We start from the raw sequence: 25,333 nt of genomic DNA, 5'->3' as shown, positions 1-25,333 counted from the left end.
CCCCGGCGCAGGGTGCTTGCACACGCGTGTGCCCCGCTGCCCCCGGGGCAGGCCCCACTGCCGCCCGCAGCTCTCTGGCTGACAAAGGGAGCGGGGGGAAGGCTGCAGGCAGGTGGGCAGCACCCACCCACACCCCCCCCCCCCGCAGACACCCCCACGCTGCCCACCCTGCCCACACCCCGCACACCCACCACAGCCTGCCGAGCACAGGTGCGATGCACACCGAATCCGGGGGCCTGCTCAGGGGTGCCACCCCAACGCCCCCCCCCCGGGGCCTGGGGGGTCCCGGTTCCCCACTGGTGGTAATCGCATCCCCGGGAGCCCCACACCGGCTGGGTGCAATGCCGAGGGGTGGGGGCCCACAGTCCCCGTGCCACCCTGGGTGCTGGGTCCTGCTCCCACGCCCGTGCCAGGCCAGGCGCGGGGTTGCTTTCGGTGCAGCTGGGGGCTACCGAGGGCACCGTGGTCGGGTCAGAGCCACTGCGGCTCCAGCTTTCCACTGCCCCGGGTGGGATGGTGTTGAGCACCGGGGAGGGAGAAGCACGGCGGCGGCGTGGGTGCTCAGGGAGGCGCGGGGCGGGCGATCGCCCCACGTCCCCGCAGATGTGGCAATTAAAGTGGGGGAGCCGGCAGGCGGCTAAATTTAGCTGCAGACAATAGCTGCGGTGGCCGGGGCGGCGGGGAGGAACTGGGAGCGGGTGTGCGCGGCTGCGCGTGTGAGCGGAATAGCAACGCCGCCGCATCGCCGCCCCGGCAGCCCCGCGCCCTCCGCCTGCGCGCTGGGGAAACCGAGGCACGGAGCGGCGGCGTGGGGCCAGGTGGGACTGTGGGGCCGGAGCCGAGGCGCCCGGCCGCCCCCGGCCCCCAGCTCGTCCGGCTGTGCTGGTGGATCTTCCCGGCAGCCCGGGCTCACCGCCGCGCCGGCACGTGCCGACGCCGGGCCATGGTCACCGGCAGCATCTCTCGAGGGGAGCGGAGGCCGGGGTCTGCCTGCAGGTGGGTGCATGGGGGGGGGGCTGGGGACCCTCCTGGCTCCTGGGGACCTGCTGGTGCTGGGGAACCCCCTGACTCCTGGGGACCCCCTGGGGACCTGCTGGTGCTGGGGAACCCCCTGACTCCTGGGGACCCCCTGGCTTGTGGGAATCCCCCGGCGCAGCGGGGATGGAGCGGGGCAGCGGGGGGACGCCCGGGGGCAGCACGGCTCTTTGGGAAGGGGAAGGGGATGCCATGGGGGGCTGACCCGAGGGCACCCCCGAGGCTCTGGGGGGTCCAGGGCAGGCAGGGCCCGTTCAGCTGCCCCTGCTCCCACCCGCTGCGCACCCCGCAGCCCCCGGTGCGACGGGGAGCCAGGGGGGGCCAGATTGGGGCAGTGGGGCGCGGGAGGCAGCCCACGGCGGTGACAATGAGGACGCGATGGGAGTGACTCTTCCCGGCTAAAAATATCCTCCTCCTCCCCCGTCCTCCGCCAGCACTGCGGCCTCAAGGTCACTGCCCGCCGTGGCGGGGCTGGGGGGGACACGGGGGCGTGGGGCGGGGAAGCCCCTGCCCCCCCCCCCCCCCCCCCCGCGCCGCAGCTCCCACACGCGCCCGGGCACGGCCGCCGTCGCCACCGCTGCTCCGCCGTGCAGAGAGCTGCCAGCGGCCGTGGCCCCCGCGCCCCGGCCCATGCCCCCGCTGCTGCCCGGGCACCCCGGCTTGTCCCGACGCTCCCCATAGCGCTGGGGCAGTGGCAGGTGAGCGGGCACAGGGACGGCGGCGGTGGGGACCCCAGGGAACGGCTTCCCCCCAGCCGTGGCTGGGTGCCTGGGTGTGGGGACCCAGGGGACACCAGGGACGCCCGGCCTGCAGTGGATCAGCTGCTCTGGGCAATCCCCAGCTGCCGGAGTCAGGGGACCGCGGGGGGTCTCCGTCCTCGGGGACAGTGTGGCTGCAGGGACCGAAGCCGCGAGGCTGCAAAGGAGAGCACGGCTGAGAGGGTTGAGGGGCTGGGGGCCCTCGGTGCTCCCCGGCGGTGGGGTCCGGCTGCTGGCACAGCCCCGGCAGGGCATGGCCCCAGGACGGCTCCAGCTGGGGCAACCAGCCCCGCTCTGCACCCAGCTCAGCACCCACCGAAACCAGGGAGACCCTGTGCTGCCAACAGCCTCGGCTGATCCGGCTGTGACGCTGGAAGCCGGCCATGCCAGGGTGGCGCGGCTGGCGAGGCACCGGGGCTGGCGGGACCTCGGGCTGTGCGCGGTGCCAGGGCCACGCGCGGTGTTTGCCGGTATGGAGTCCGGGGTTGGTGCTTGGGGCTCCTGGCAGGTTCCGGCACCGCGTGGTGCTCGTGGCCTCGAAGTGCCGGGGAGTGCCCGGCGTGCTGCGGTGCAGCCGTCGAGGCTGTGGGCGCTGGGCTCTCCCTGCCCCTCCTGACCTTCCCTGTGACCTTGAGCCGCCCCTGAGGACCCTGTGCAGGGCTGGGGACCGCGGTAGCCGTGGGGACACCTCCACGGTGGTGGGGACCGCCGCCCCGCAGTGCAGGGATGGGGCTGTCCAAAGGTGCTTGCGAGATTTGGGGAACACCCCCCCCCCCTCCCCAAGGGGGCTTGTGGCAGTCCCCAGGGACGGCGGGGACACCCGTGTCCCCCCCAGCCGGCCCTGGGCGGGGGGTCCGTCGTGACCCGGTGGGGGCAGCCAGGCGGAGCGGCTTTGTCCTTCGGCTGAGCTGAGCCGCGTGGGGGAGGCGGCGGGCGAACCCGGCGCAGCGGCTTTGTCTGGGGACGGCGGCGCGGTGGCGGCGGAGTGGGGGCGTGGGGAGCCCAAACCCCCCCCCCCCCAGACCCCGCAGCACCCCCCACCCCAGCCCCCAGGCACTCGCTCGGCCCCGCACAGGTAGGGCGTCCCCGGCCGCGTGTCCCCTCCTGAGGTGGGAGTGCTGGGGACGGGGTTCCCCCTTGGGCTGGGGGTGCCTGGGGGGGGTCCCAGCTGCCTCTGCCAGCCCCGGGGACACTGGTGCTGCCCCCGCCGTCCCTCTGGGGCCTGATCCAGCCCCAGCCGCAGGGCGCCTCGGGGGGCTCAGGGGAGGGTTTTTCTTGGGGAGACCCTGGGAAGAGCCGGGGATTCCCCTGCGTCGCGGCGGGGCTGGGGAGGTTCGGGTGTCCCCGCGTGTCCCCGCGTGTCCCTGCACGTGTGCCAGCCCGCGTACCTCACTCTGCGCCGTGGGACCCGCAGACACCCCACAGCCCGGCGGGTGGGAATGGGCCAGATCCTGTGTGGGGCAAATCATCCCTGTGCCGGGCTCTGCCCCTTTGCACCAGCCCCGATGTGCCGGGGTGGACACAGGGTGCCCGGGGGACGGGGGCCCGGCTGCTGGCATCACCGGGGGTGCCATGGTGGCAGGGCTTGACTGAGCTGTCCTGGTGCTCTTTGGGAGCCTGGTGGCCTCATGCCGGTGTTTCCGCCAGCCCCAGGGGGCTCAGATGGTCCCGTGCCCCCCCCCCCAAACCACGCTCAGCTCCCCTGCCCTGCCCTCGGGGGTAGCAGCGGTGGCATACCCCCCGTCCAGCCCCGTGCCGGTGGGCGGGCAGCGGAGTTTGCGGGGGCCGGGTGCTCCTGCTGGCACCGACAGATGCTCTCCAGCCTGGGACATATGGCCGGGGCTTGGTGGCGGCGGGAGCTGTGGCCACCCGAGGAACCGGGGCCACTGCGGGGGATTTGGGGGAATGGGGGGGCTGCAAGGGGTCTGATACACTTTGTGCACCTGGCAAGCCCCGAGCCCCCGTGCCGGCTGGGGGGGAGCCCCTGCGGCCCCGGGTGGGGGGCACAGCGCGGGTCCCACTGCCCTGAGCACCCTGTCCCCTGCACCACGGCGGGGGGGTTCCCCGGTTCTCTGGCTCCTTCCCCCCAGTACGGCAGTGGGACCGTGGCCGTGCTGCCCGGCTGCTGGCGTGGGGCCTGCAGGCACGGCCCCAGCAGCAACCGCAGCTCCCCCAAATTCCTGCCCCGCCCTCCCCGGGACCGCGATTCCCAGGCAGGAATTAGCAAGCGGGTAATAAATAAATCACCAGCCGGGAGCCTTTCGGCTGCCCGCCTCTATTTTTAGCTGCACCCTCCTCCTCTGCAGTTGCTCCCAGGCAGCATCGCTGCTCCGGGGCACAGGGGGAGCGGGGGGGGTCCCCCCACCACCCCACAGCCACCCCCATGGCACCAGGGGCTGCTGCAGCCCGGCCATGTTGGGATTAAACCATATCGTCGTCCCCCCCTACCCGTGTCCCTGCTCCGTGCAGGGTGAGGAGGCGCTGTCCCAGCCGGGGTTCCCCTTGGGACCCCTTTGCCCACCGTCCCCATCCCTCCCCAGCCGAGGGTCCTTCCCCAGCAAGCTCCTCTTTAAAGCCCGTGACATCCCGTGCCCACCCAGGGCAGGCCCCCCCCGCCTCTCCCCGGGAACCCCCGCACCCCGCCGGGGAGATGAGACCTCGCAGGTCCCCGTGTCCCCGCCTCGAGCGTTGCCGCGGGGGCGGCAGGAGCACCCTGCGGCCGTGCCGAGACACCCGGGCTGCGGCGGTGGGCGTCCTGCTGCCGCATCGCCGCCAACCTCCCGGTGCGGGAGCTGCCGAGAGCGGGGACGCTCGGGGCCGTTGCTCAAGGACATACGGCGGCCGCGGCCAGCAGCCCCGGCTGGGGGGGACCTGCCCTGTCCCCATCCCCGCGATGGGGCCGTGGAGGACCGCTCTGGGTGCCCCTGCGCTGCACATCCCGCCCGAGCATCCCTGGGGATGCGGCCACCCGCCATGACATCCCCATGGGAACGGGGGACAAGGGACCCCTCAGGGCTTCGCAGTTTTAATCAACCCTCCGGGTGCTGAATCCTGCCGGAGACGTCCCTATCGATGTCCTGACAGGGGGAAGATTTAATAAGGCCCATTTACGTTGCCATTGATAGAAGCTATTAGTGAAACGACCACGGAGTGATGGTTAATAAAATATTTACTGTCATCCATCTGGGAAGGCTCTGGGGGCAGCTTCACAGACCCCATTCCAGGTGCCAAAAAGTTTTCCAGGCCCCGGCATGGCTCTGGCATCTCCGGCACCTCCGCAATGAAGGGGGCCTGGAGCCGGCAGCCCTGGGAAACCGCTTCCTCTCCGCCCTGCCCGCTGCGTATTTTTCTCCCCAACCGAGTATTAAAAAGAAATCGGAGCCCATTTTCCTGCAATAAATTTGGCAGAATGGAGAGAAAATGATCTGGCTCTGGAGGGGAGCCAGCGGCCCCGGATCACACCGGGGAGCAGCTGGGCGCTGGAGCCCGGCCATGCAGCCTCTGCTCCCGTAGGTAGCAGGAAAGCATCTTCCCTGGCTCCGGTGCATCCCTCGGGGGACGGGGAAAGGGACCCAAAGCCCTGTTGCCTCACGCTGATGGGGGGATGCCGGTGGTGGCAGCGCTTTCCTGGGTGTCCCCGTGCCGGGAGGGACACGGGTACAGTGACGGCGGTTGCAATGGGGGTACCGATGCCGATTCTTCGGGGTTTTAGCCGGGACGGGCTGCAGCAGGACTTGGACACTTGGAGGCCTGAAATCCAGGGAGCTGCACCCCCCCCGGGGGTACAGCCCCGCTGCAGGGCTGGGGGAGAGGCTGCGGGGACCGCCCAGCCCCCCCGTGCAAGGAGCCCCGCAGCGACCTGCCCCGGCCTGGCCCTCTGACCAGGACGGTGCTGCCGGTGCCGTCGGCACCGTGGGCTCCGCGCGGTGATTTTGAGGCCCGTTGTGCAATGGGGCCGTTGGTGCTGGGGGTCCGTGCTGGGGGTCCGTGCCGGCTGCAACGGGGCTGTTTCTGCAGTGGGGTCTGTGCTCGCCGCCATGGGACCCCCCCCTCGTGCGATGGGGCTGCTCGTGCCGGGGGGCTGCGTTGGCTCTGCAGGGCCACCCGTGCAGTGGGGCTGGGGGCACCGCTCGGGCTGTCGCCTCCCCCATTGCAGCCCAGCCCTGGCCCCGCAGCGGGAGGGCGCAGGGCCGGGGGTTCTGCCTGTGGACCCCCGGTGCCCCCCCGGCCCTGCCCTGCATTCCCCTTACCCCACGGCCTGGTGACAAACCCACACCCAAAAAACGCGGCTCTGCTTGCCGAGCCCCCGCTCACCCACCCTGGCTGCCATGGGGGGGGCTCGGTGCGGCACCGGCAGCCCCCCTGCCTGCAGCCCCGCTGCTGCCCGCGGCCTTGCCGCTGCCCCCCGCGGCTGGGGGTGCACAGGGGGACATGGGACAGGGTGACCCCCCGAGTGACAGTGCTAGGGCAGGACTCTCGGCTGGGTGCAGTGGCTCTGGGGGTCCCTGGCACCGCAGCTGAGGGGGTTTGGGGACCCCGCTAATGCTGCCTCTCCTCTCCGGCCAGGCGTGGAGGGAAGCCCATGGCACCCGGCCCCCCGGACCCCCCCCGCACCAAGCCCCGGCCCCGCAGCCCCTAACGCCCTGAGGCCCCCCCCGGCCGGCCCCGGGGAGCCCGAGCAGGTAGTGGGATGCGGGGGGGCCGGGGCGGGCAAGGCTGTGGTTGCAGGGAGCTGCTGCGGTGTTGGGGGGGTCACGGGGGTGCGTTGGGGTGCTGGGGGTACGTTGGGGTGCTGGGGAGGTGCACTGGGGGTGACGGAGGGGATGTACTGGGGGTGTGCTGGGGATGCTGGAGGCAGCGTACTCGGGGGGCGTGGGGAGGATGGAGGGGATGCGCTGTGGGGGTGCATGGGGGATGATGGGGTTTGGGGCGCAGGGGCCAGCGTGGTGAGGCTGGAGGGTTGGGGGGGGGGTGGGGGCGTGCATGGGGGGGGGGGGGGCGCTGGGGGTGTCACTGGGGGGGCTGAAGGGTGTGCACAGGGGTGTGACTGGGGGTCTGGGTGGGGAGGGGGTGCAAGGGGGTGCATGGGGGGGGCTTGGCGGGGGGGGCGTGTGGGGTGCCGAGGGTGTGACGGCTGTGCGGGGGCTGTGGGGGCCGGGTTGGGGTGCGGGGGTGCAGGGGCAGCAGAGGGGTCTGGGGGCCCAGGGGGTGTCAGGGAGCGCATGGAGGGGGCCGGGGTGGGGGGGGGAGACAGGGGGGGACGCTGGGGGGGGCGGGGTCAGCGCTCGGGGGCGTGGCGAAGGGCGTGGTGTGGCGCTCGTCACGGGGGGCGTGGGCTGTCTCCGCCAATGAGGCGCCCCGCCCCGCCTCCGCCCCGCCCCCTAGCGCTCCGGTCCCGCCGCCGCGCGCCCCCGGGACCGAGCCGGGCTGCGGCGGCGGCAGCGGCGGCGGCGGCGGCGCGGCCCCGGCCCCGGCCCGGCCCGGCCCGGCGGCAGGTAGCGGGCAGCGGGCAGCGGGCAGGGCAGGGCAGGGCAGGGTTGAGCCGAGCCGAGCCGAGCCGAGCCCGCCGGACGCCCCGGCACCGGCAGCCCCGGGCACGGCGGGGACGTCCGGGGGCGGCGGGGACGCGCAGCCTGCAGCTCGTTACCGGAGCCGTCCCGGGGCCGCGGGCAGGGGCCGGCGCCGGGAACCGGGGGCACCGTGGGGCCGGACCAGTCCTGCCCTCGCTACCGCCCCGGGGGGCTGCAGAGGGGGCGGCCGGGCTGCGGCGGCACCGACCCCCGGGCAGGGGGCAGGTCCCCCGTGGGCAGGACGCGTCCCCACGGGCAGGACACGTCCCCCGTGGGCAGGGCACATCCCCGCCGCGGTCGAGGCTGGCACACGGGCGCCACGTGCCCCGTCAGGCGTCGCCCGGTGCCGGGCAGGGCGAGGATGCAGGTCCCGGTTCCCCGGGGACCCCCCCCCCCCACCCACGCGCCCCCTGCCCGACACCGTCCCCTCTCCCGCAGGTCGCCCCCGCGCCGCTGAGCCATGCGGGATCGCCCGGCCCCCTCCCCGCCAGAGCCATGAGCGGCTGCCGGTACAATGGGGGGGTGGCACGGCCCCGGGGCCCCCTGAGCGCCTCCGCCCGCACCCTGCACCCGCTGGAGGGTGAGACCCAGCCGCTGCGGCCCCGCCGTCCCCCCGGCCTCGAGGTGGTGGTCTCGCAGCCGGAGCAGCCCAGGGGTCCGGATCCCGGCCCGGCGGCGGCGGCCCCGGGGCAGGATGCGGCCGAGGAGCGGGGACGAGGACCGCGGAGGAACCAGAACATCGGGTACAAGCTGGGGCACCGGCGAGCCCTCTTCGAGAAGCGGAAGCGCCTCAGCGACTACGCCCTCATCTTCGGGATGTTCGGCATCGTGGTCATGGTCACGGAGACGGAGCTGTCCTGGGGGGTCTACACCAAGGTGGGGGGCGCGGCGGGTGGGGGGCCGGGGGATGGGGGGGGGGGGGACGGGATCCGGCTGGGCTCACGCTGCCCGCTCCCCTCGCAGGAGTCATCGTATTCGTTTGCACTGAAATGCCTTATCAGCCTCTCGACCGTCATCCTCTTGGGGCTCATCGTCATGTACCACGCCAGGGAGATCCAGGTGAGGGCCACCCGCCGGTGGGTGCTTGCCGGGACCGTGCCACCCCGGGGGTCCCACCGCCCACCCTCCCCCCACCCCCTTTTTCTCCCCCCGCAGCTCTTCATGGTGGATAACGGCGCTGACGACTGGCGCATCGCCATGACCTATGAGCGCATCTTCTTCATCGCCCTGGAGCTGATTGTCTGCGCCATCCACCCCATCCCCGGCCAGTACCTCTTCACCTGGACGGCGCGGTTGGCCTTCACCTATGCCGCCTCGGTGGCCGACGCCGACGTAGACATCATCCTCTCCATCCCCATGTTCCTGCGGCTGTACCTGATCGGGCGCGTCATGCTGCTGCACAGCAAGCTCTTCACCGACGCCTCCTCCCGCAGCATCGGTGCCCTCAACAAGATCAACTTCAACACCCGCTTCGTCATGAAGACCCTCATGACCATCTGCCCCGGCACCGTCCTCCTGGTCTTCAGCATCTCCTCCTGGATCATCGCTGCCTGGACGGTCCGCGTCTGTGAGAGGTACGGGGGGCGCTCCCCAACGGGGCTTTTGGCGGAGGGGGGGGGGGGGCACAGGGCTGGGGTGCAGCTGAGGATGCACGGTGCAGACCCCGGGGGGCTGGTGGGAGAGAAGAGGCCCCTTGGAGAAGAGGCCCCCGCTCTCTGGGCAGAGCCTCCCCGGCAGGACCCTCATGCCCTGGGTAATGGCCACGATGGTTTTGCCAAACCGAAACCGCTTGCTGAGGCGAGATGAGGACGGCCGGACCCCCAGGCTGTCCCCAGATCTCTCCTAAGCCCCTCTGTGCCCCCCTGGGACGCAGCAGGAACCCCTCTCTGCCAGCGGATCCGGCCAGGAGGAGCTGGGGGGGTCTCTCAGAGGGGACCGAGCCCTTGTGCAGGATGTGGCCCGTTGCTCCTCAGCTGCGCCCGCTGGGATGCCGGGGCTGGGATGCCGGGGGGCGGGATGCCCGCGCCGATGCCCTGCCCGTGCTCGCCCCTTCTCGGCCGCTCCCCCGAGACGCTCATTAATTGCTCTTGTTTTCCCTCCCTGACCGCTCTGCTGCTCGCAGGGACAAACTGTGAGTCACCCCAGGGACCGACAGCGCGTCCTGCACGGGACGTCCCCCCTGCCCCAGGCTTGTGCTACCCAGAATTTAGGATTAGCTGCAGCCGGCGGGTGGGGGGGTCGAGGCTGGGGGGGCCAGGGGGGCCGCCCAGGCCGGAGCAAAGAGGCCATGGACACGGAAAGGGCCGGAGTCCTTTTCCGCTTGGAACCTCAGTGGCTGCTTTCCGTCCCCCCCTGTGCCCCCCAGCCGGGGTGGCCGCAGTGCCCAGCCTGGCTGTGGGCACGAGCCAGGGGTCCCGTCGCAGCGTGCGGGGGGGCCGGAGCACAGGTTCTTCTGCCCCGGCTCTCGGGGTGCTCTCGGAGGAGCGGGCTTGCTGCAGGAATTGCTGCGGGTTCCGGGGCGGCCCCAAAGGGGGAAACCCCGGCAAGGAGCGGAGCCGAGCCGGAGCAGCCGGGAAGGAGCCACTGGCTCCTTCTTGTTTCTGATCGGAGGCTTCGTCTGAGTCTCCAAAGGGCTTTTGCTCGGTTCTGGCTGTTGCTGTTGCTCGGCATTTCCCCTCCTTAACGTGCAGAGTTCGTTGAAGGAGTCTCGGGTGCTCCTTGGGAGGATGGAGGGGAGTGGGGAGCACTGCAGCGCCCGCTGTCCCAGGGAGCATCGCCATGGGGTGACGTCCTTGGGCTGCCGGCCCTTTGGGGACGGGCTCAGCCCTCACTGCCAGTCCGCCCCGGGGTGCGGGTCCCCCCCCCCCCAGCCACGTGGTGCCCCCCAGCATTGCCCCACAGCATCCCTCGGTGCCGGCTGAGGTTCCAAGCCCAAACTGTGCGGCTGTGCCCAGGGGGCCAGGGGGGCCGGGTGGAGGGACGCAGCAATCCTAAATTCCTTGCCACACGCTTGAGTCCACCCCGGCTTGCTCCTGTCTCCCCCCTTCCCTCTTCTCACCCCCGGCACCCGGTTTCCTGGCTCCCCGCTGCTCCCCGCATGCCCCCGTCCCACTGCCTGGCTTGGCCGCACCCAGCGCCCGGCCCCGCTGCTCCGCGTCCCCGGCCGGGCTTGTCCCGGCAAGCGGCAGGGGCCGTGTCCGGGGGTCTCTCGGGGAGGGTACGGGGGGCACAGCTGTCTGCATTCGTGGCATCGGCGCTGGCCACGAAATCTCAAAGCACAGTGTCCCCCGCTCCCCCCGCAGTGACGCCCACGGTGGCCTCGGGGCCCTTCGTAGCCCTGGACTTGCTCGGGGGGCGGCTTGCCGGGGTGGCCCCCCAGGGGCTCGCGGGGCGAGGGGTGCTCCACTCCGGCTGGGTCTGTGCAACTGTCCCCAGCTCTGCAGAGACGGGTTGTCCCCTCCTCGGGGGGGGGGGAGGTGTCCGGCAGTGACACCCGTGTCCTGTGCTTTGAGATCTCGGGGGGAGCTTCAGGAGGATGGAGGTTGCTGCCATCCATGCGTGGGGGCTGCTGCTCCGCACCCGTCGCCTTGTTATCCTCGTCCAGCAGCCCCCCCTGAGCCAGCCCCACTCCCGGGGGTCACAGCCACCCCAGGGCTTACCTCCTCCCTGGTGCCTGTGTCCGGAGTGGCCGTGCCTGGTGTCCCCAGGGCGTCCCCAGCTTCTTTGGGACCCTGTGTGCCAGCGGCGCAGCTGGGAGCTTGGGGACTCTACCGGCTGCAGCCGCCGGATGGGAAAGTGGCTAAAAACCGTGTGGCAAAGCCGGTGGTGCCGTGGCGGGGCACGTGGCGGGACCGGGACGGTGCAGTGACGGCGGCTGCGCTCGGCCCCGGGCAGGTACCACGACAAGCAGGAGGTGACCAGCAACTTCTTGGGGGCGATGTGGCTGATCTCCATCACCTTCCTCTCCATCGGCTACGGGGATATGGTGCCGCACACCTACTGCGGGAAGGGCGTGTGTCTGCTCACCGGCATCATGGTGAGTGCCTGTGGGGGGCAGGCGAGGGGGGGGAGCTCCTGCACCCCCCCCCCCGGCTCCTGCTGCTGCCCTCACCGCAGGGCTCTCTGCCCGCAGGGTGCCGGCTGCACCGCTCTGGTCGTCGCTGTCGTTGCCAGAAAGCTAGAGCTCACCAAAGCGGAGAAACACGTGCACAACTTCATGATGGATACGCAGCTAACGAAGCGGGTAAGACACCCCCCCCCCCCGGTGCCGCCGCCCTCCCCCCTGCCCCTGGCCCCATCAGACACGGCATCGCTGGGCGCAGGACCAGCCACCTCCACCCCTGACCCCTCTGTTGCCTCCAGGTGAAAAATGCTGCTGCCAACGTACTCAGGGAAACGTGGCTCATCTACAAACACACCAAGCTGGTGAAGAAGATCGACCATGCCAAAGTTCGGAAACACCAGCGTAAGTTCCTCCAAGCCATCCATCAGTAAGTGCCAAACCTTTACCTGCTTCCTACGAGGAGGTTTTTCCCATCGTGGCTCCGGAAGGAGAGCCGGGCTCATCCTCCCCTTCTGCGCCCGCGCTGCCTGGACCCCCGGGTTGGGAGCCAGGTGGTCCCTGTCCCCGTCCCCGTCCCCGCTGCGGGGATGCTTTCCCAGCGGGTGAGGACCCCGATGATGCTGGGGTGACTCCCGGGGGTACCCGATCGATGAGGCTTGATGTGACCGTGTCTGCCGTCCAGCTTCACCCGCATCGGGGAGCAGGGGGCTGGGGGCTGCGAGCCCCCGGGTACCTCCCGCTTTGGGAGGGGAACCGAGGGGTGCCCGGCTTGGTGGGGGGAGGACACGGAAGGGGGGGGCCGTGCTGCGGCTGCTGTCGTCTCCCTGTGCTCTTCGTGGTAGTATTAAACCTGCTGTTGTGTTTTGTCTCTGTTCTGCCCCGTCCCTGCAGAGCTCAGAAGTAAGTCGCCCTGCGGGGCTGCTCCTCTCCTCCGTCTGCTCCCGTGTGCATGGGCTCGTCGCTGCAAAACGGGAGGGGACACGGTGGTGTAGCCCCCCCCGGGGCTGTGTGGGGCGAGGATGGAGGGGCAGAGGCTGTGCTTGTGGGGTGGGGGGGGCTGCATGCCAGGGTGCTGGGGGAGGGGCTGCATGGGGGTGTCGCTGACCTTGACCCTGCTCCCCCGTGTCTCTGCAGGTTGAGGAGCGTGAAGATGGAGCAGCGGAAGCTGAACGACCAGGCCAACACGCTGGTGGACCTGGCAAAGGTGAGCGGTGCTGGGGTGGGGGACCGGGAGACCCCGCCGCAGGGGCTCCCAGCGCTGAGACCCCCCCCCCCGGCGTGTCCCCCAATTCCCGTCAGACCCAGAACATCATGTACGACATGGTCTCGGAGCTGCAGGAGCGTAACGAGGACCTGGAGAAGCGGCTGGGCGCCCTGGAGAGCAAGATGGAGGCGCTGGGGCTGAGCCTGCTGGCGCTGCCGGGGCTGGTCAGCCAAGCCCTGGGGCAGCAGCAGCGCGAGCTCCTGGGGAGCTGGACCCCCCGTCTCTGCTCCGCCACGGCCCCTTGCACCCCCACCCGACCCCCCAGGTCCCCTTCCACCGCCCCCCCAACCTCCTCGGACAGCGGGTGATGGGGCGGAGGGGGGGCCGGGGCCCCTCTTATGTCTGGCCATCGTGTGGCTGATTTCAGTAGCTTTGTTCTGTAAAGCCCTGTATAAATTTCCTGCGTTCACTGTGCTGGCGTGAGGCTGGAGCCCCCCCCCGGGCCCTCCTGTCCCCCCCCGGCCGGGCGGGAGGTGAGCCCTGGCCTCCAGGAGGGCTTTGGGGGTGGGGGGGATGCAGCAACCGCTGTGACCAGGGGGATGGAGCAGCCCTGGGGGGGCAGGAGCTGGGGGGGGGAAGGGGAGGGGGGGGGGGGAAAGCCAGGAGCCCTGAACGGTGGGGGGGGGTGTCTGGGGGCTGCCCCCCCGGGTGTGGGGGGGTGGCAGTTGGGGACCGGGTGGGGGGACACCTGGGGTCTTGCCTGGAGGGCGCGGAGCAGGGGGCAGACCCCCGTGGTGAGAGCAGGGCTGAGCTCCGGGGGTTGAGGATTTGGGGGGGGCTCTGTTCCTGGCTCTGCCACGAAGTGACCTTGGCGAAGTCATGTCACCTCTCTGTGCCTCAGTTTCCCCCATCTGTAAAATGGGGGGGGGGTGGGAGGGAGGGGGGGACAACGGTAGCGATCATTGTGAAGTGCTGTGAGATTCCTGGATGCAATATTCAGCCCAGCCCCCTGCCAGCGGGGTGGGCAAGGACCCTCTGCCGGGATCCCCGCGGCCCCGGACCCCCTGGGGGCCGGTCCCGCTCCCCAGCCGGGACCCTCGGCACAGGGGGGGCCGGGGGGGCTGAGGCGCACATTAAAGGAGGCTGAACTGGACGCGTCGCTCTCTGCTCGCGGCAGTGGGACCCCTGCCCGGTGGGAAGGGTGGGGTGGGGTCCCGGGGGGGGTGAGGAGGGGATGGTCTCGGGGGATCTTTGCAGCTCCCCTCGCTGCAGGGGCTACCCCCACCCTGGGAACCTTGCAGGGGGAGGATGGGGCTGGCATGGGGGCTTCAAACCCCCCGGGGGGTGCACTGAGAGGGCTGGGAGCTTGCAGCCCCCCCACTTGCCGGCACTGGGGCAGGTTTGGGGGGGGCTCATGGCAGCGGATGGGGGGGTGTGGGGGGTGTGTGTGATGGGGCTGAGGATTCCCCGGGCTCCCCATAGGGAGCCCCAGGATGTTAGTGCGGCTCAGCCCCAACCCTTTGCAAAGTCAAAACCGTGGCGCGGTGCCGGGGCCCTGCAGAAGGCGGGTGCAGGATGCGGCCCTCGGCAGGCACCGGGCAGGGTGGAGGCTGTGCGGGAGCCCGGTGGGAGGTTGGGGCGGGCAGGGGCCGGATCCTGCCCACGCGGGGCCCCGTGCTGTGCTTCGGGGCGGCGCGGTGCTGTTAATGTTTAACCAGTGGTGCCTGCCGTGGGCAGCGGCGGTGGCAGGCAGCGGCCGAGGGACGTCACGGTGAGCCCTGGGGCCGCGTCCCGCCATGAGACGGGCAGGTAACGCTGGCGGCGGGGGCTCAGGGGCAGGACGCTGTCCTGCAGGGGCTGGCATGGGGATGGGGGGGGGACGCAGAGCCCAGGGGTGACACAGAGGGGCTAGTCTGCTTGACATGAGTCCAGCAGCATCCGCGGGGTCCTTGGTGGCGGTGGGGACGTCCGGCAGTGATGCAGCGGGGACCCTTCCCCTCCTTCTGCCCGGAGGGGCTCCAGCGGTTCCCTGCTCCTGCCCAGCCTGGGTGCTGGGAGCACCAGCGGGTGCTTTCCCGCTTGCCCACGGGCCGGGATGGGGTGGCAGCCCTGGGACACGCACCAGGAGGAGCTCACAGCAGGGGAGGTGACATCCCTGGGGCACAGTCGGAGCTCGCTGATGGGTCCTCATGTCAGTGGCCACTCGTAAATCCCCGGCAAGCGATGGGGAGGAAAGGCGGCGGCTTGGGGCCGGGCTGCAAGTGTGCCCTGCGGGGGAAACTGAGGCACGCGAAAAGGGCTGGTAACACCGTGACCCGTGTCAGCTTGCCATGGGGTTTTGCTCCCATCCCTGCTCATCTTGAGGCTTCTCCTCCAGCGGGGCTCAGCCCAGACGCGGGGAAGCGAAGCAGCCGCCGGATGCGCCCAGGGGACCCCCATCACCCCGAAGGCGCTGGGAGCCGATGGCCGAGCCCACCTGCCCCACTGGAGAGCCGGGGCTGCCGGGTACGGAGCTGGGCGCAGGGGTGCTGAGTCCCCAGGCTGGGCTGGAGGCGTTCGGCCCCGCTTCGCCTCCATGAAGTCCTGGCCGGGGGTGCTGGGGGAGGGGGGTGGGTGGTGTGCTGGGGGTGGCCGGCCTGGCCTGGCAGCTCACCACCATCCTCCTGGCGCTGTGCCACGGCCCCCTCCTCGCCGGCATCTGCCGCTTGGCCGGGGCGCAGGCAGCCGCTCTCATCTTCCTCTTCCTCACGGCGCTGCTCTGCCTGGCCGGCAGCCTCCTGTCCCTCCGAATGTGGAGGCGCGAGGTGGCCTCGAAGCACCAGGAGTCCCCCGGGAATCCCACCGTCACCAGGAGCGGGGACAGCCCCGGGTGGCCCCCTCTGTAGCCCCCGGTACAGTACGGTGGCCACGCAGCCACACGCCCCTCCCTTGTGTCCTGAAGCCTCCGCCAGCCCGAGCCAAGCACGTCGCGTTCGAGGACGAGGTGGTGCCGCTGGGGAGACCCTCGAGGAGGGTCCCCCCACCGAGGAGGGGGAGAAGCTGGGGGCTGGGTCTGTCCCCCCCGGGCTGGTGCCCCGGCCACGCGCTGTCCCAGACTACGTGGTGTAAGTGACTCCCATGGGGACGACCACAGGACAGGGTGTCACGGGGCCCTGGGGACCCGCAACACCCAACGGAGCGGGACCTGCCTGTCTGGGTGTGCGGGCAGCGCCCGGGCTCTCCCTCCCACACCCTGAGCCTCCTGGCCTCATGGCGGTGCAGAAAGTACCCGGCGATCCGGAGCCCCCAGCAGCGGGAGGGGTACAAGGGCGTCTTCCAGGACCAGCTGGCGGAATACACGGAGCTGCTCGGGGAGGTCCGTGCCGCGCGGCGGAGGCTCGGGGAGCTGGAGGCAGCGATGGGCCAGCTGCCCCGGCACGCCACGAGGAGGACGGTGGGTCCCTTGGTGGGCGCCGGCTGCGGGCACCGTGTTTTGCGAGCAGTGTTGGGTGTGATGAGTTGGCCGGTCTCTGTGGGGACTCAGGATGAGCCTGGGGGCCTGCGCTGGGTGGGGGGGGATCAGGGGGACACGTGGACACCCGGGCTCCTGCAGCTGAGAGGCATGAGCCGTGCTCGAAGGCACCCGGCAGCTGCTGGAAAACTAAGGAGCGGTGGCATCTCTCGGCTATGCCCTGGGCAAGGTTTTCGCTGCATGGCACTGCGGGAAGGCTGGCTGCCCCCGAGCCCCCGGGGCTCGTTAGCTCCAGCTGCCTCGTTAGGGCCCTGCTCGGCCAGGCTGAGCCCCCAGGGCTCCGGGACGTGTCCTTCTGCGCTGCGGGATGGGAGTAGGGTGGCCCATGTCTGGCACGAGTATGTGAGGAAGAAGAGGGTGAGAAAGGGAAGGGCTCAGGATCTGCTCCCCGTGTTGGGGAGCCGGGGAGCTGCGAGCCCACGGCCTCCCCACGGTGCCTCTCCCCCTTCCCCAATGCTTGGGGGGGGTCCCCAGGGCGCTGTGGGATCCCGGTGTCGGGGCAGGGTTCCTCCTGGCTGAGCACCGGCCGGCCGGCAGGATTCGGCCTTCCTGGAAAAGCAGCAGCGCTGCGAATACCTGAAGAAGAAGCTGACGCACATCAAGGCGCGGATCCAGGAGTATGACCGCGACGCCCGCGAGAGCGCCGTCTACTTCTGAGCCTGCGCACCGGCCGGCGCCGTGGGATGATGACCCCGGGAGCTGGGTGCTGGGGAGGGGGTGGCGGTGCTGCAGGGATGCATGCGGTGCCCACCCAGCCATCGCACCCACCCGGGCACGGAGAGCAAACCCGCAGGCTCCTCGTGCTGTTGGTTTTGGGGTCTTCTGGGTGCTCCATGCCCTGGGGCGCCTCGTGGCCCCGGGCGCTGGGTGGGTGCTGCCTCTCCCTGCGTGGGAGCCAGGCCCTGGCTGTGCCCCCACTTCACCCCGTGTGAATTGGGAAGCACCCCCCCACTCCGGGGCAGCGGGTGCAGCTGCAGAAGTGGCCAGAACTGGTTTTAATAAAACACGGTGATGTTTTCGGGGGGGTCTTAATGCACAACCTGGGGCACCCGCAGCGGCTGGGGGCAGCCGGCAAACGTGTCCCACCCCAGCACCCATGGGATCCTCCCGTCCCCAGGAAAACAACGGGGGGGGGGCGACAGGGAGGGGGCAGAGCAGACCCCCGACCCCAAAGCCCTGAGGGACCCCGGGGGCTGCGGGGCCCCAGCCGGGGGTGCCCCCCCCCGCTCCGGGCTCCCCCTTATTACACCCCGTCCGATTTAACCAACCTCCCCCCGGAGCGCCGGGACGGAGCCGCCCGGGCTGCGGCGCTGAGAGCCGGCGGCGGGAGCGGGGGCGGCCCGCGGGGCTTCCCCCCCCCCGCCATCCCACCCCTCCCCGGAGGCGGAAACCGGGGCCGGGCCGGGGCCGGTCTCCAGCAGCGCCCGGCCGCCGCCGAGCCGCCGAGCCCGGCTGCCATTTTAAGGTGAACAAAGAGGCGGAGGCGCGGGCAGGTGAGTGGCTCCGCGGCGGACGGGACCCCCGCCGGCACCGGCACCGGCACCGGCACCGGCGGGCTAGAGAGCTCCCGGTACGGGAGGGCGCACCGGGGGTCCCCGCTCCCCACTGCGCGGGGGGGTCCGTTCTTCCCCGCCGCCCCTGTACGCACCGCGGTCCCCACCGGCGTCCCCGCCGGCACCGGGATCCCCACAGGTACCGGGGACCTCACCGGGATTCCCCACTGGCACAGGGGTCCCCGCCGGCGCCGACACCGGGATCCCCGCCGGCACCGGGGTCCCTACCGGGGTCCCCACCGGCACCGGGGCTCCCGGAGCCGCAGCCCCGGCAGGTGGAAGGCGAGAGGCGGCGGCTCCTCCCGGGGGGAGCGGGGCCGGGGGTCGCTCTGCCCGCCCGGTGCCCCCGCAGCACCGGGGTGCCCCGGGTCGCCGCGCCCGGGTTACCGCTCCGGGAGCCCGAGACCCCCCAGCCCCGCTCGGGGAGGGGTCCCCGCCGCTTCCGTGCCCCGGCGGCCGCTCGGGCGGGGGTCCCCGGCGGGGCGGGGGGGTCAGACCGCGGCCCCGGGGGTTAATCCGACTGGGATCGGTGGGTTTGGGGATTTACAGGGAGGGGGTGGGGACCCCCCGAAGCGGGGGTGGGGTGGGGTGGGTGGGTGGATTTGGCTTGAGCACCCCGGGGAAGTGCTGCCCCAGACCCCTGGGGGCATCTCCGGCACCGCGGCTGCACCCCAGACCCTCGGTGCCCACCCTTGCTGCGGGTTAAGGGGTGCCAACCCCCAGCCCAGGGGCCTGATCCTGCCCGCTGAGCCCTGGCACCGTCGGGAGCGGGCAGCCGGGTTGGGTTTCCCACGAGGGTTCAGGTTTCCCTCGCGCTGCTCCCCGCTGCGGGCCGGGGGGTCTTCACATCGGGGGGTCTCCAGGCCGGGAGGTCTCTGCATCGATTTAAAAAAAAAACAAAACAACAAATTTTTGAAAACCGATTTGCCACTTTTCCCTGGGTGTTGCTAATGTGCCCTGTATTATTATTATTATTTTTTTAATCCAGCCAGATCTGCTTACGGAGGAACCCTCGGGGTTAGCGCTAGCCTTGGGTAAGAGGTTTTCTGGTTTAATTAGAATTTAAACAATCGAATGCATTCAGGCGGTGTCTGGCGGCCGCGGTCGGGTGGGCCGGGGGGGGCCGGGGCTGGCGTGGCAGGGTCTCGTGCGTGGGGCAGGGCTGGGGTGCGACCTGGCAGCTTCGCTGGGAGATGCTCGGTGAGTCACTTCTCCTCCCCGTGCCTCGGTTTCCCCATAAGCAGCAGTGACTCTGGTGCCGCAGCGTTGGGCACGGGCGGGCGGTTGTTGACGGTGCCGTCGGGCTGGTGACAGGGGACCAAAGTCCCCGCCAGGCGTGCGGACACGTAGGAACCCGGCGGTGCCACCTCGCACAGTCGCAGCGCCGGTGCAGGACCAGCTCCAACGGCTCTGTCCATCTCCCCGCCAGGCTCTCCGCCGCCGCCCACCCGTGCCGGACCCCACCTCCACCATGTTCAGCAAGAAGTCCTACGATGGCCCCCCCACAGGCTACGGCCCCCCCACAGGCTACGGCCCCCCCATGGGCGATTACGGCTATGACTACGGCGCCCGCTCGCCCCCGCCGGGCTCCTACTACATCGAGGACGTGCCGCAGCACTTCTACAAGTGGACCTCGCCGCCCAGCGTGGTGAGGATCCTGGAGGCCGTGGTCATCCTGCTCTGCATCGCCATCTTTGCCTGCGTGGCCTCCACCCTGGCCTGGGAGTACGGCTACGGCTTCGGGGGGGCTTACGGCAACGGGTTGGGGGGCTTCTATGGCTCTGGCTACTACGGCAGCGGGCTGAACTACGGCTACGGTTACGGGGGCTACTACGGCGGGGTCACCAACCCACGGGCGGCCAACGGCTTCATGATCGCCGTGGCTGTGCTCTGCTTCCTGGCCCAGCTGGGGCTTTTTGTCGCCAGCGTCAGCAAATCGAGCAGCTCCCGCTCCCGTCGCTTCTACCTGGTGGTCATCGTGGTCTGCGCCGTGCTGGCCTTTGTCATGCTCATCGCCTCCATCGTCTACATCGTGGGGGTCAACCCCCAGGCACAGATGACTGGCAGCTACTACTACAACCCCTTGCTGACCATGTGCAGCCAGATATACAGCAGCAGCACCTACCTGAACCAGTACCTCTACCACTACTGCACCGTGGACCCCCAGGAGGTGAGGGTGCACCCCAGCTCCGGCCAGACCCCCGCTCTTTGAGCCAAACTGGCAGCGCAAACCCCTTGCTCTGCTTCAAACGAGATGCTGAGCAAGGGCAGCACGGGAGGGAGAGCGTCGGTGGCCACGTGTCCTGCCCTTGGGACGGGTGTGCAGCTCCGGGTCCCCGGCCAGCCGGGGTTTTCCCCCCTCCGTCTTTAAAGTTTTTGGTGGTACCAGTCACCGTTTTGCAGCTGCGGAGGGCAGGGGGTGGCTGCTGGTGCCGGATCCCAGCCCGGCTGTTTGCCGGGGCGAGCTGGGGCTGCGGGAGGAACCGGAGCGAGCCAGCTGCCTGCGCCAGGCAGTTTCGGGGAGGGGACGGGCTGTCGTCCCGATACAGACCTGGTATCTGGTACTTTGGTCTCCCCGGTCGTAAAAGTATTTGAACAAGGCTGGGGCAGAGGTGGGCTGTGCTCAGGGCTGGGGTGCCGGTATGGGTGCAGGGCCAGGGTGCCAGCTGGGTGCCAGCTCTCCCTGAGCACCCATGATGCTGCCGGCTCGGCTCGGGAACCCTGCGGGTCAGTAGGGCAGCGAGAACCTTCAAAACAAAGTCCATCAGGCCCGGTTTCGGCTGGGGCCAGCAGGGATCCTGCGTGGCACATGGGCTGGGACTGGCGCTGCTGGTTCCCATCCGGCCGGGCTGGCCATGCCACATTCCTGCGCCCTGAGCAGCAGGGGGGGGGGGAGCCGCAGCACCCGCGCTGCTCTCGCTCCATGCAAAGGCTAAGCGTGGCCTAATCTGTCCTCGCCCATCCCCGATTTCAGTGCAGCTGAGGGATCTGGTTTGTGGGAAACCATCCAGGCAGGGACCCGGCTCTGCGGTGCAGGAGCTGGCCCGTGGCCCCAGCCGGCAGCAGGGCCGGGGTGCTGCACGGAGATGCCAGAGGGTGCCAGCTCCCTGCTGCTCCCTGAGCCCCAAACTTGTCCTGTCCCCGTGGGAAAATCAATGCCCCCCCCCCCCCCCCATTGCTTGAGCTGGCCCCAAAAGCTCTCGAACCCCTGATGGGCTCCATCCTGGCTGCCTGGGCACTGGGGGGCCTGCCCCTCTCCCCCTGCCGTGGTGGGGGGTCCAACTTGGGAGCATTTGGGATGAGGGGAGCAATTCCCACTCAGCCCAAGGGAGGTGCAGGGTCACCCGACGCCCAGCTTGGCTGGGACGGGGTCTTTGCATCCCCGCAGGACCCCCCCGCCCTGAAAGCCCCCTCCCTCCGCCCCTCCAGGCCGTGGCGATCGTCTGCGGGTTCCTCATCGTCATTCTGCTCTGCCTCATCTGCTTCTTCGCTCACAAGACACGGAGCAAGATCTGGAAGTACGGGAAACCGAACATCTACTGGGACAAGGTGCCGGTGGTCCAGGAGGGTCCCAACGTGGAGGAGTGGGTGAGTCCGAGCGTGGGCTGGGGGTGCCGGTGGGTACCCGGGGCTGGGGGGGGGGGGTGTCTTCCACCACTTCCCCCCGAGCATCCTCCCTGCCTGCCCATCATCGGTGGGGCTGAACGTGCCCGAGGCAGCGCTGGGTCGGGATGTGCCGCGGTGAGCACAAGGGGCTGCGTTGGGACCCCGCCGCTCCTCCTGGCACTTGGGGCTGTGCCGAGCCCGGCCAGGGCTTTGTGCCAGGAGCCTCTTTCTGCCCGGCTTGTGCCGCTCCGGTGCCTGGTCCCGGCATGTTTGCACACCGCAGCAGGCAGCTCCTGGGGTCCGGCGTTATCGCCGCTGGTGCGACGCTGTGCCCGGTGCTTGCCGGGTCCCTCCCTGTCACCCCGTTTAGGCACTGTGGCTTTTCCCAGCTGGTACCATTCCCTGGCACCGCGAGGCTTTGCACAGGGTGCCGGGCTGGGTGAGCTGGTCTCAAACTCCCTGAAAGACAAACAGGGTGGGATCAGATGGGCCGGGCGCCAGGAGCACCGAGGCTCTGGGTCCTCTCCCCTTTGCTCGCCCCACGTTCGGGGACGCCAGCCATGAGACACTGCCTGTCGACGCTGTTTGGTTTCAGTCTCGGCAATGATTAACTTTGGCTCTGCGTGGCCGTGCCACCCTGCTGTCGTGGAGGGAGCCAGGGGCTTTGCAGCAACCAAACCGGCACCGTTCGGGCTTCGAATGAGCCTGTGTCCCTTGGGTGGGGGATGCTGGGGAGCCCCCCGCTGCGGCTCAGCCCCCGTGGCCCCCGGGGAGATGCCGGTCCCAGCCTGGCCCCGCTGTGTGCCGGGACGTGCCCCATCCTGTCCTCGCTCTGCAGCTCCCTGAGCCGGTGTCTCTGCAGGAGCCGGTGCCTGGGGAGGGTGCGGGAAGTCTGCAGCATCCCACGGGGAAGGGGGCTTTGAAATCCGCCCCTGTCCTGGAGCGCGGCTCTTGGCGTGCTGCCGTGCCCCGGCCGAGGAGAGGCTGCCCAGGCCCCTGTGGGAGCTGGGACTGCGGGCAGCAATGGACCGCTACGTGGGCAGGGGCTGCATCCCTGTCCCCATCCCATCCTCGTCCCCGTCCCTGGGAGACCAGGGCAGCCCGGGGGTGCTCAGGCACCGCTGGAGCCCGGAGTGGGGATGTTTATCACGTTTATCTCAAACCTTCAGTGCAATCCCAGAGTCGAGCACAACAGTTGCTCTCAAGCCCCAGAGAGCTCGGCTCCGCTCTGTGCGTTTGTCCCCACGCCTCGCTTTGTGTGTAGGTCTAATATTTATTTTTCATTTTGCAGAAATACCTTTGTTCTGGTTTATTTATTTTTGTCAAAAGTCCCTCCCTTGCAAAGCATTTCCTGGCCCGCTGGGAGCCGGGCCGGCTGGGGGGCAGGACCCCGCGCAACCCGGGCTCCCCCTCGCCCTCATCTGCCCCTCGGGGGGTCCCCGCTCTGCCGGCTGCCACTGTCTCAGCTGGATGGGGTCACCCACCGGTGACATATTCCCACTCGGTGGGGATGCAGCGGTGGGGAGGTACCGGGGTGTGAAAACCTCCTGGGACGTCTAGTTCCCTGTTTATGGTCAGGACCGAGATAAACGGGTGACCTTCGAATGGGCGTGAGCTGCCAGGCGCCGCTGCCTCCGTCCTGGTGCGGCACGGGGACGTGGCTGTCCCCACGCTGCAGGCTGCGGGTGGCCGTCTCACCTGGTGGCCCCGTCGGGCAAAGCGGGGCCAGGAGCAGCCCCCAATTAACAGTGTCTTCGTTAGTCGGGGGGAAAGTGCTGGAGGAAGTGGCTTCACCATCCGGAGCTCGCAGCTGACGTCCCCAGGGCCGCTGTCCCGGGCAGGGACCGGCTTCCGGCACAAACAACCCACAAAGGCCAGGAAGGAAGGGGGAGGGAGGGACGGACGGATGCCCCACGTCCTCCTTAAGGAGCCCTGGCCGTGCCAGGGCAGCTGCAAGGGTCCGGGGGGGGGGGGGGGGGCGATGCTGGATGGGGCAAGCGTGCAGCCCCCGGCAAAGCCTGGGGGGTATCGCCCTAGGGGTGCAGAGCAGGACCCCTCCCGAGCTGTGTGTCTGTCTGTGCCGGTCTCCTAATGGGACCCCCCCACCTCAGTGACTCCGTGCAGGGTGACATTACCCGCTGCGGCACTGGGATCTGTGGGCCCTTCTCCGGGGCACATCCTGCAGCCTCCCCCCCTCTCCAAATGCTGCTCTGCCCACCCATGGGGGCTCCCCCATCCCTTCCCCCCCCGCCCCCCAGCCCCGGCTCTTCATAGCCATGTGGGATGCCCCACTGCAGCTCTGCCAGGGCTCGTCCCCCTGCCCGTCCCCTGCCGGGACCCCAGGCAGGATTGCTGTGGCTGCTCTGGGGTTTCTCCGTCCACGTGGAATGGAGACCAGCGTCCCCGTGTGCCTGGGACCACCGGCCGTGCCCCACTCGAAGGCGGGCGAGTGTCCCCACCGTCCCGGCACACGGCTGAGCACCTCTCCCTACTCCAGGTGAAGAACGTGGCGGATGGGGCCAGCATGCAGGATGAGACAGCCACACTTGCCTACTCGGAGAAGCCGACAAGCCCCATCACCGCGCCGCCCTACAGCCCACCCTCCTACAGCTACCCCCCCCAGAATGGGTACTACCCCTCCGGGACCTACAGCAGCCGGGGGTGAGTGGCCGGGCGGGGAGGGGACCCTGGGCACCTGTTCCCCCCCACCCCATGCCGAGCTGGCTGACGTCCCCGTGTCCCTCGCAGCGACCAGCCGGACCGGGCGGTCAGCCCCAGCCCGGCGGAGGAGAAAGCGCGGGAGCAGCCCACCAAGCCCCCTGCTCGCCGCGGCCGCCGGCGTCGGCGCAACCCTGAGCTGGACGAGTCGCAGTACGAGACCGACTACACCACGGCTGTGGAGTCCGGTGATGAGCGGGACCAGGACCAGTGGGCCAGGTGAGGCGGGGGGGGACACCCCTGGGAGCTCCCCCGCACCCAGAGCCGCCCCTCCAGAGCCTGACCCTGCCCCTCTCCCGCAGCCTCTACCCCCCCATCGCCTCGGACGGCACCCGCCAGAAGTACAAGCAGGAGTTCGACACGGACCTGAAGCGCTACAAGCAGCTCTGCGCCGAGATGGACGGTGTCAACGACCGCCTCAACCAGCTCAGCAAACAGCTCGACAGCATCTCTGTTGACACTCCCCAGTACCAGGTCAGGGCTCTCCGGGAGCCGCGGGGATGCCGTGGGGCCACCGGGACACTGAGGGGCATCAGGGATGGATGCTGTGGAGCATCTGGGATGCTGCGGGGCCTCGGGATGCTGCAGGGCATCAGGGATGGATGCTGTGGAGCATTGGGGATGGGTGCTGCAGGGCATCGGGGATGCTGTGGGGTATCAGGGACGCTACAGGGCATCGGGGATGCCGCGGGGCATCAGGGATGCTGCGGGGTGCAGGTCACTGCTCGTCCCCAAGGGACACCCAGCCTCGTGGCCCCTGGCCATGGTGCCCACCGGTTGTGACACCCCCCCCCCCCCATTACCTTCGCAGGATGTCGCAGAGGAGTACAACAGGCTGAAGGACCTAAAGCGGGTGAGTGTGCGGAGCGTGGCCGGTCTCTGTTTCCAGCTAAAGCGGGGCTGGGTTGGTGCGATGCAGCTGGGGGAGGGTGGAAACCATGCCCCCCCACCCCACCCCGGCTGCAGCCCCCCTCCCCGCGGCCCACGCAGCTGAGGCTGGTCCTGTGCTGCCTTTCAGAGCCCCGACTACCAGACGAAGAAGCTGGAGACCAAAACCCTGCGCAACAAACTCTTCCACATCAAGCGGATGGTGAGCGACTACGACAAGGTGCGGGGGTAGCCTCTGCCCACCCACCCCACACACACCCCCCCCCCCCCCCCGCCATGGCAGGACAGGCACAAGGGGCTCCCCACCCGCACCCTCCAAAGACTTTGGTGCATTTTGTACCTTTGTTTGTATAAAAAAAAAACCCCAAACCAAGATTCAAAGCCACCCCGCGATGTCTGTGCCAAGGGTGCAGGGCCAGAGGCAGCT

At 70.0% G+C, this 25,333-nt stretch overlaps 3 protein-coding genes across 7 annotated transcripts; all 3 read left to right on the top strand.

The window, feature by feature from the left end:
* Positions 1-1,617: 1,617 nt before the first annotated feature.
* Positions 1,618-13,089, top strand: KCNN1 (potassium calcium-activated channel subfamily N member 1). 4 transcript variants are annotated; one of them, XM_076359239.1, is made up of 10 exons: positions 1,618-1,733; positions 6,360-6,475; positions 7,802-8,239; positions 8,327-8,422; positions 8,519-8,937; positions 11,258-11,399; positions 11,496-11,606; positions 11,726-11,853; positions 12,561-12,630; positions 12,726-13,089. In XM_076359239.1, the coding sequence occupies exons 3-10, from the start codon at positions 7,859-7,861 to the stop codon at positions 12,996-12,998; spliced, it is 1,620 nt and encodes a 539-aa protein (XP_076215354.1). In that variant the 5' UTR covers positions 1,618-1,733; positions 6,360-6,475; positions 7,802-7,858; the 3' UTR covers positions 12,999-13,089. The 4 variants fall into 4 exon arrangements, with proteins under 4 accessions (XP_076215354.1, XP_076215352.1, XP_076215351.1 ...); XM_076359237.1 differs by lacking the exon at positions 6,360-6,475 and having other exon boundaries at positions 1,673-1,733; XM_076359236.1 differs by lacking the exon at positions 6,360-6,475 and having other exon boundaries at positions 1,673-1,733; positions 11,258-11,606.
* A 1,298-nt stretch (positions 13,090-14,387) lies between these two features.
* On the top strand, positions 14,388-17,159 carry OCEL1 (occludin/ELL domain containing 1). The gene is made up of 5 exons (XM_076359249.1): positions 14,388-14,439; positions 15,008-15,135; positions 15,572-15,734; positions 15,892-16,063; positions 16,679-17,159. The coding sequence occupies exons 2-5, from the start codon at positions 15,093-15,095 to the stop codon at positions 16,796-16,798; spliced, it is 498 nt and encodes a 165-aa protein (XP_076215364.1). The 5' UTR covers positions 14,388-14,439; positions 15,008-15,092; the 3' UTR covers positions 16,799-17,159.
* Positions 17,160-17,561: 402 nt separating this feature from the next.
* OCLN (occludin) lies at positions 17,562-25,152 on the top strand. 2 transcript variants are annotated; one of them, XM_076359240.1, is made up of 9 exons: positions 17,562-17,634; positions 18,683-18,728; positions 19,124-19,864; positions 21,124-21,282; positions 23,798-23,961; positions 24,049-24,237; positions 24,321-24,492; positions 24,830-24,871; positions 25,037-25,152. In XM_076359240.1, exons 3-9 carry the CDS (start codon positions 19,166-19,168, stop codon positions 25,136-25,138), a joined length of 1,527 nt encoding a protein of 508 aa, XP_076215355.1. In that variant the 5' UTR covers positions 17,562-17,634; positions 18,683-18,728; positions 19,124-19,165; the 3' UTR covers positions 25,139-25,152. The 2 variants fall into 2 exon arrangements, with proteins under 2 accessions (XP_076215355.1, XP_076215356.1); XM_076359241.1 differs by lacking the exon at positions 17,562-17,634 and adding an exon at positions 17,782-17,833.
* The last annotated feature ends 181 nt before the right edge of the window (positions 25,153-25,333 follow it).

The sequence above is a fragment of the Aptenodytes patagonicus genome, chromosome 25 (genome assembly GCF_965638725.1).
Source record: "Aptenodytes patagonicus chromosome 25, bAptPat1.pri.cur, whole genome shotgun sequence".
Taxonomy (NCBI): domain Eukaryota; kingdom Metazoa; phylum Chordata; class Aves; order Sphenisciformes; family Spheniscidae; genus Aptenodytes; species Aptenodytes patagonicus.
The sequence above is the reverse complement of the archived record's forward strand: the minus strand, read 5'-3'. Positions and strand labels throughout refer to the sequence as shown.

Bases quoted from the DNA above. Each gene is read 5' to 3' on its own strand.
- KCNN1 (XM_076359236.1), top strand. From the start codon at position 7,859: ATGAGCGGCTGCCGGTACAATGGGGGGGTGGCACGGCCCCGGGGCCCC. The intron at 8,423-8,518 runs GTGAGGGCCACC...CTCCCCCCGCAG, and splicing joins ACCACGCCAGGGAGATCCAG to CTCTTCATGGTGGATAACGG. The intron at 8,938-11,257 runs GTACGGGGGGCG...GGCCCCGGGCAG, and splicing joins ACGGTCCGCGTCTGTGAGAG to GTACCACGACAAGCAGGAGG.
- OCEL1 (XM_076359249.1), top strand. From the start codon at position 15,093: ATGGCCGAGCCCACCTGCCCCACTGGAGAGCCGGGGCTGCCGG. The intron at 15,136-15,571 runs GTACGGAGCTGG...TGTGTCCTGAAG, and splicing joins TGGAGAGCCGGGGCTGCCGG to CCTCCGCCAGCCCGAGCCAA. The intron at 16,064-16,678 runs GTGGGTCCCTTG...GCCGGCCGGCAG, and splicing joins GGCACGCCACGAGGAGGACG to GATTCGGCCTTCCTGGAAAA.
- OCLN (XM_076359240.1), top strand. From the start codon at position 19,166: ATGTTCAGCAAGAAGTCCTACGATGGCCCCCCCACAGGCTACGGCCCC. The intron at 21,283-23,797 runs GTGAGTCCGAGC...TCCCTACTCCAG, and splicing joins GTCCCAACGTGGAGGAGTGG to GTGAAGAACGTGGCGGATGG. The intron at 23,962-24,048 runs GTGAGTGGCCGG...TGTCCCTCGCAG, and splicing joins GGGACCTACAGCAGCCGGGG to CGACCAGCCGGACCGGGCGG.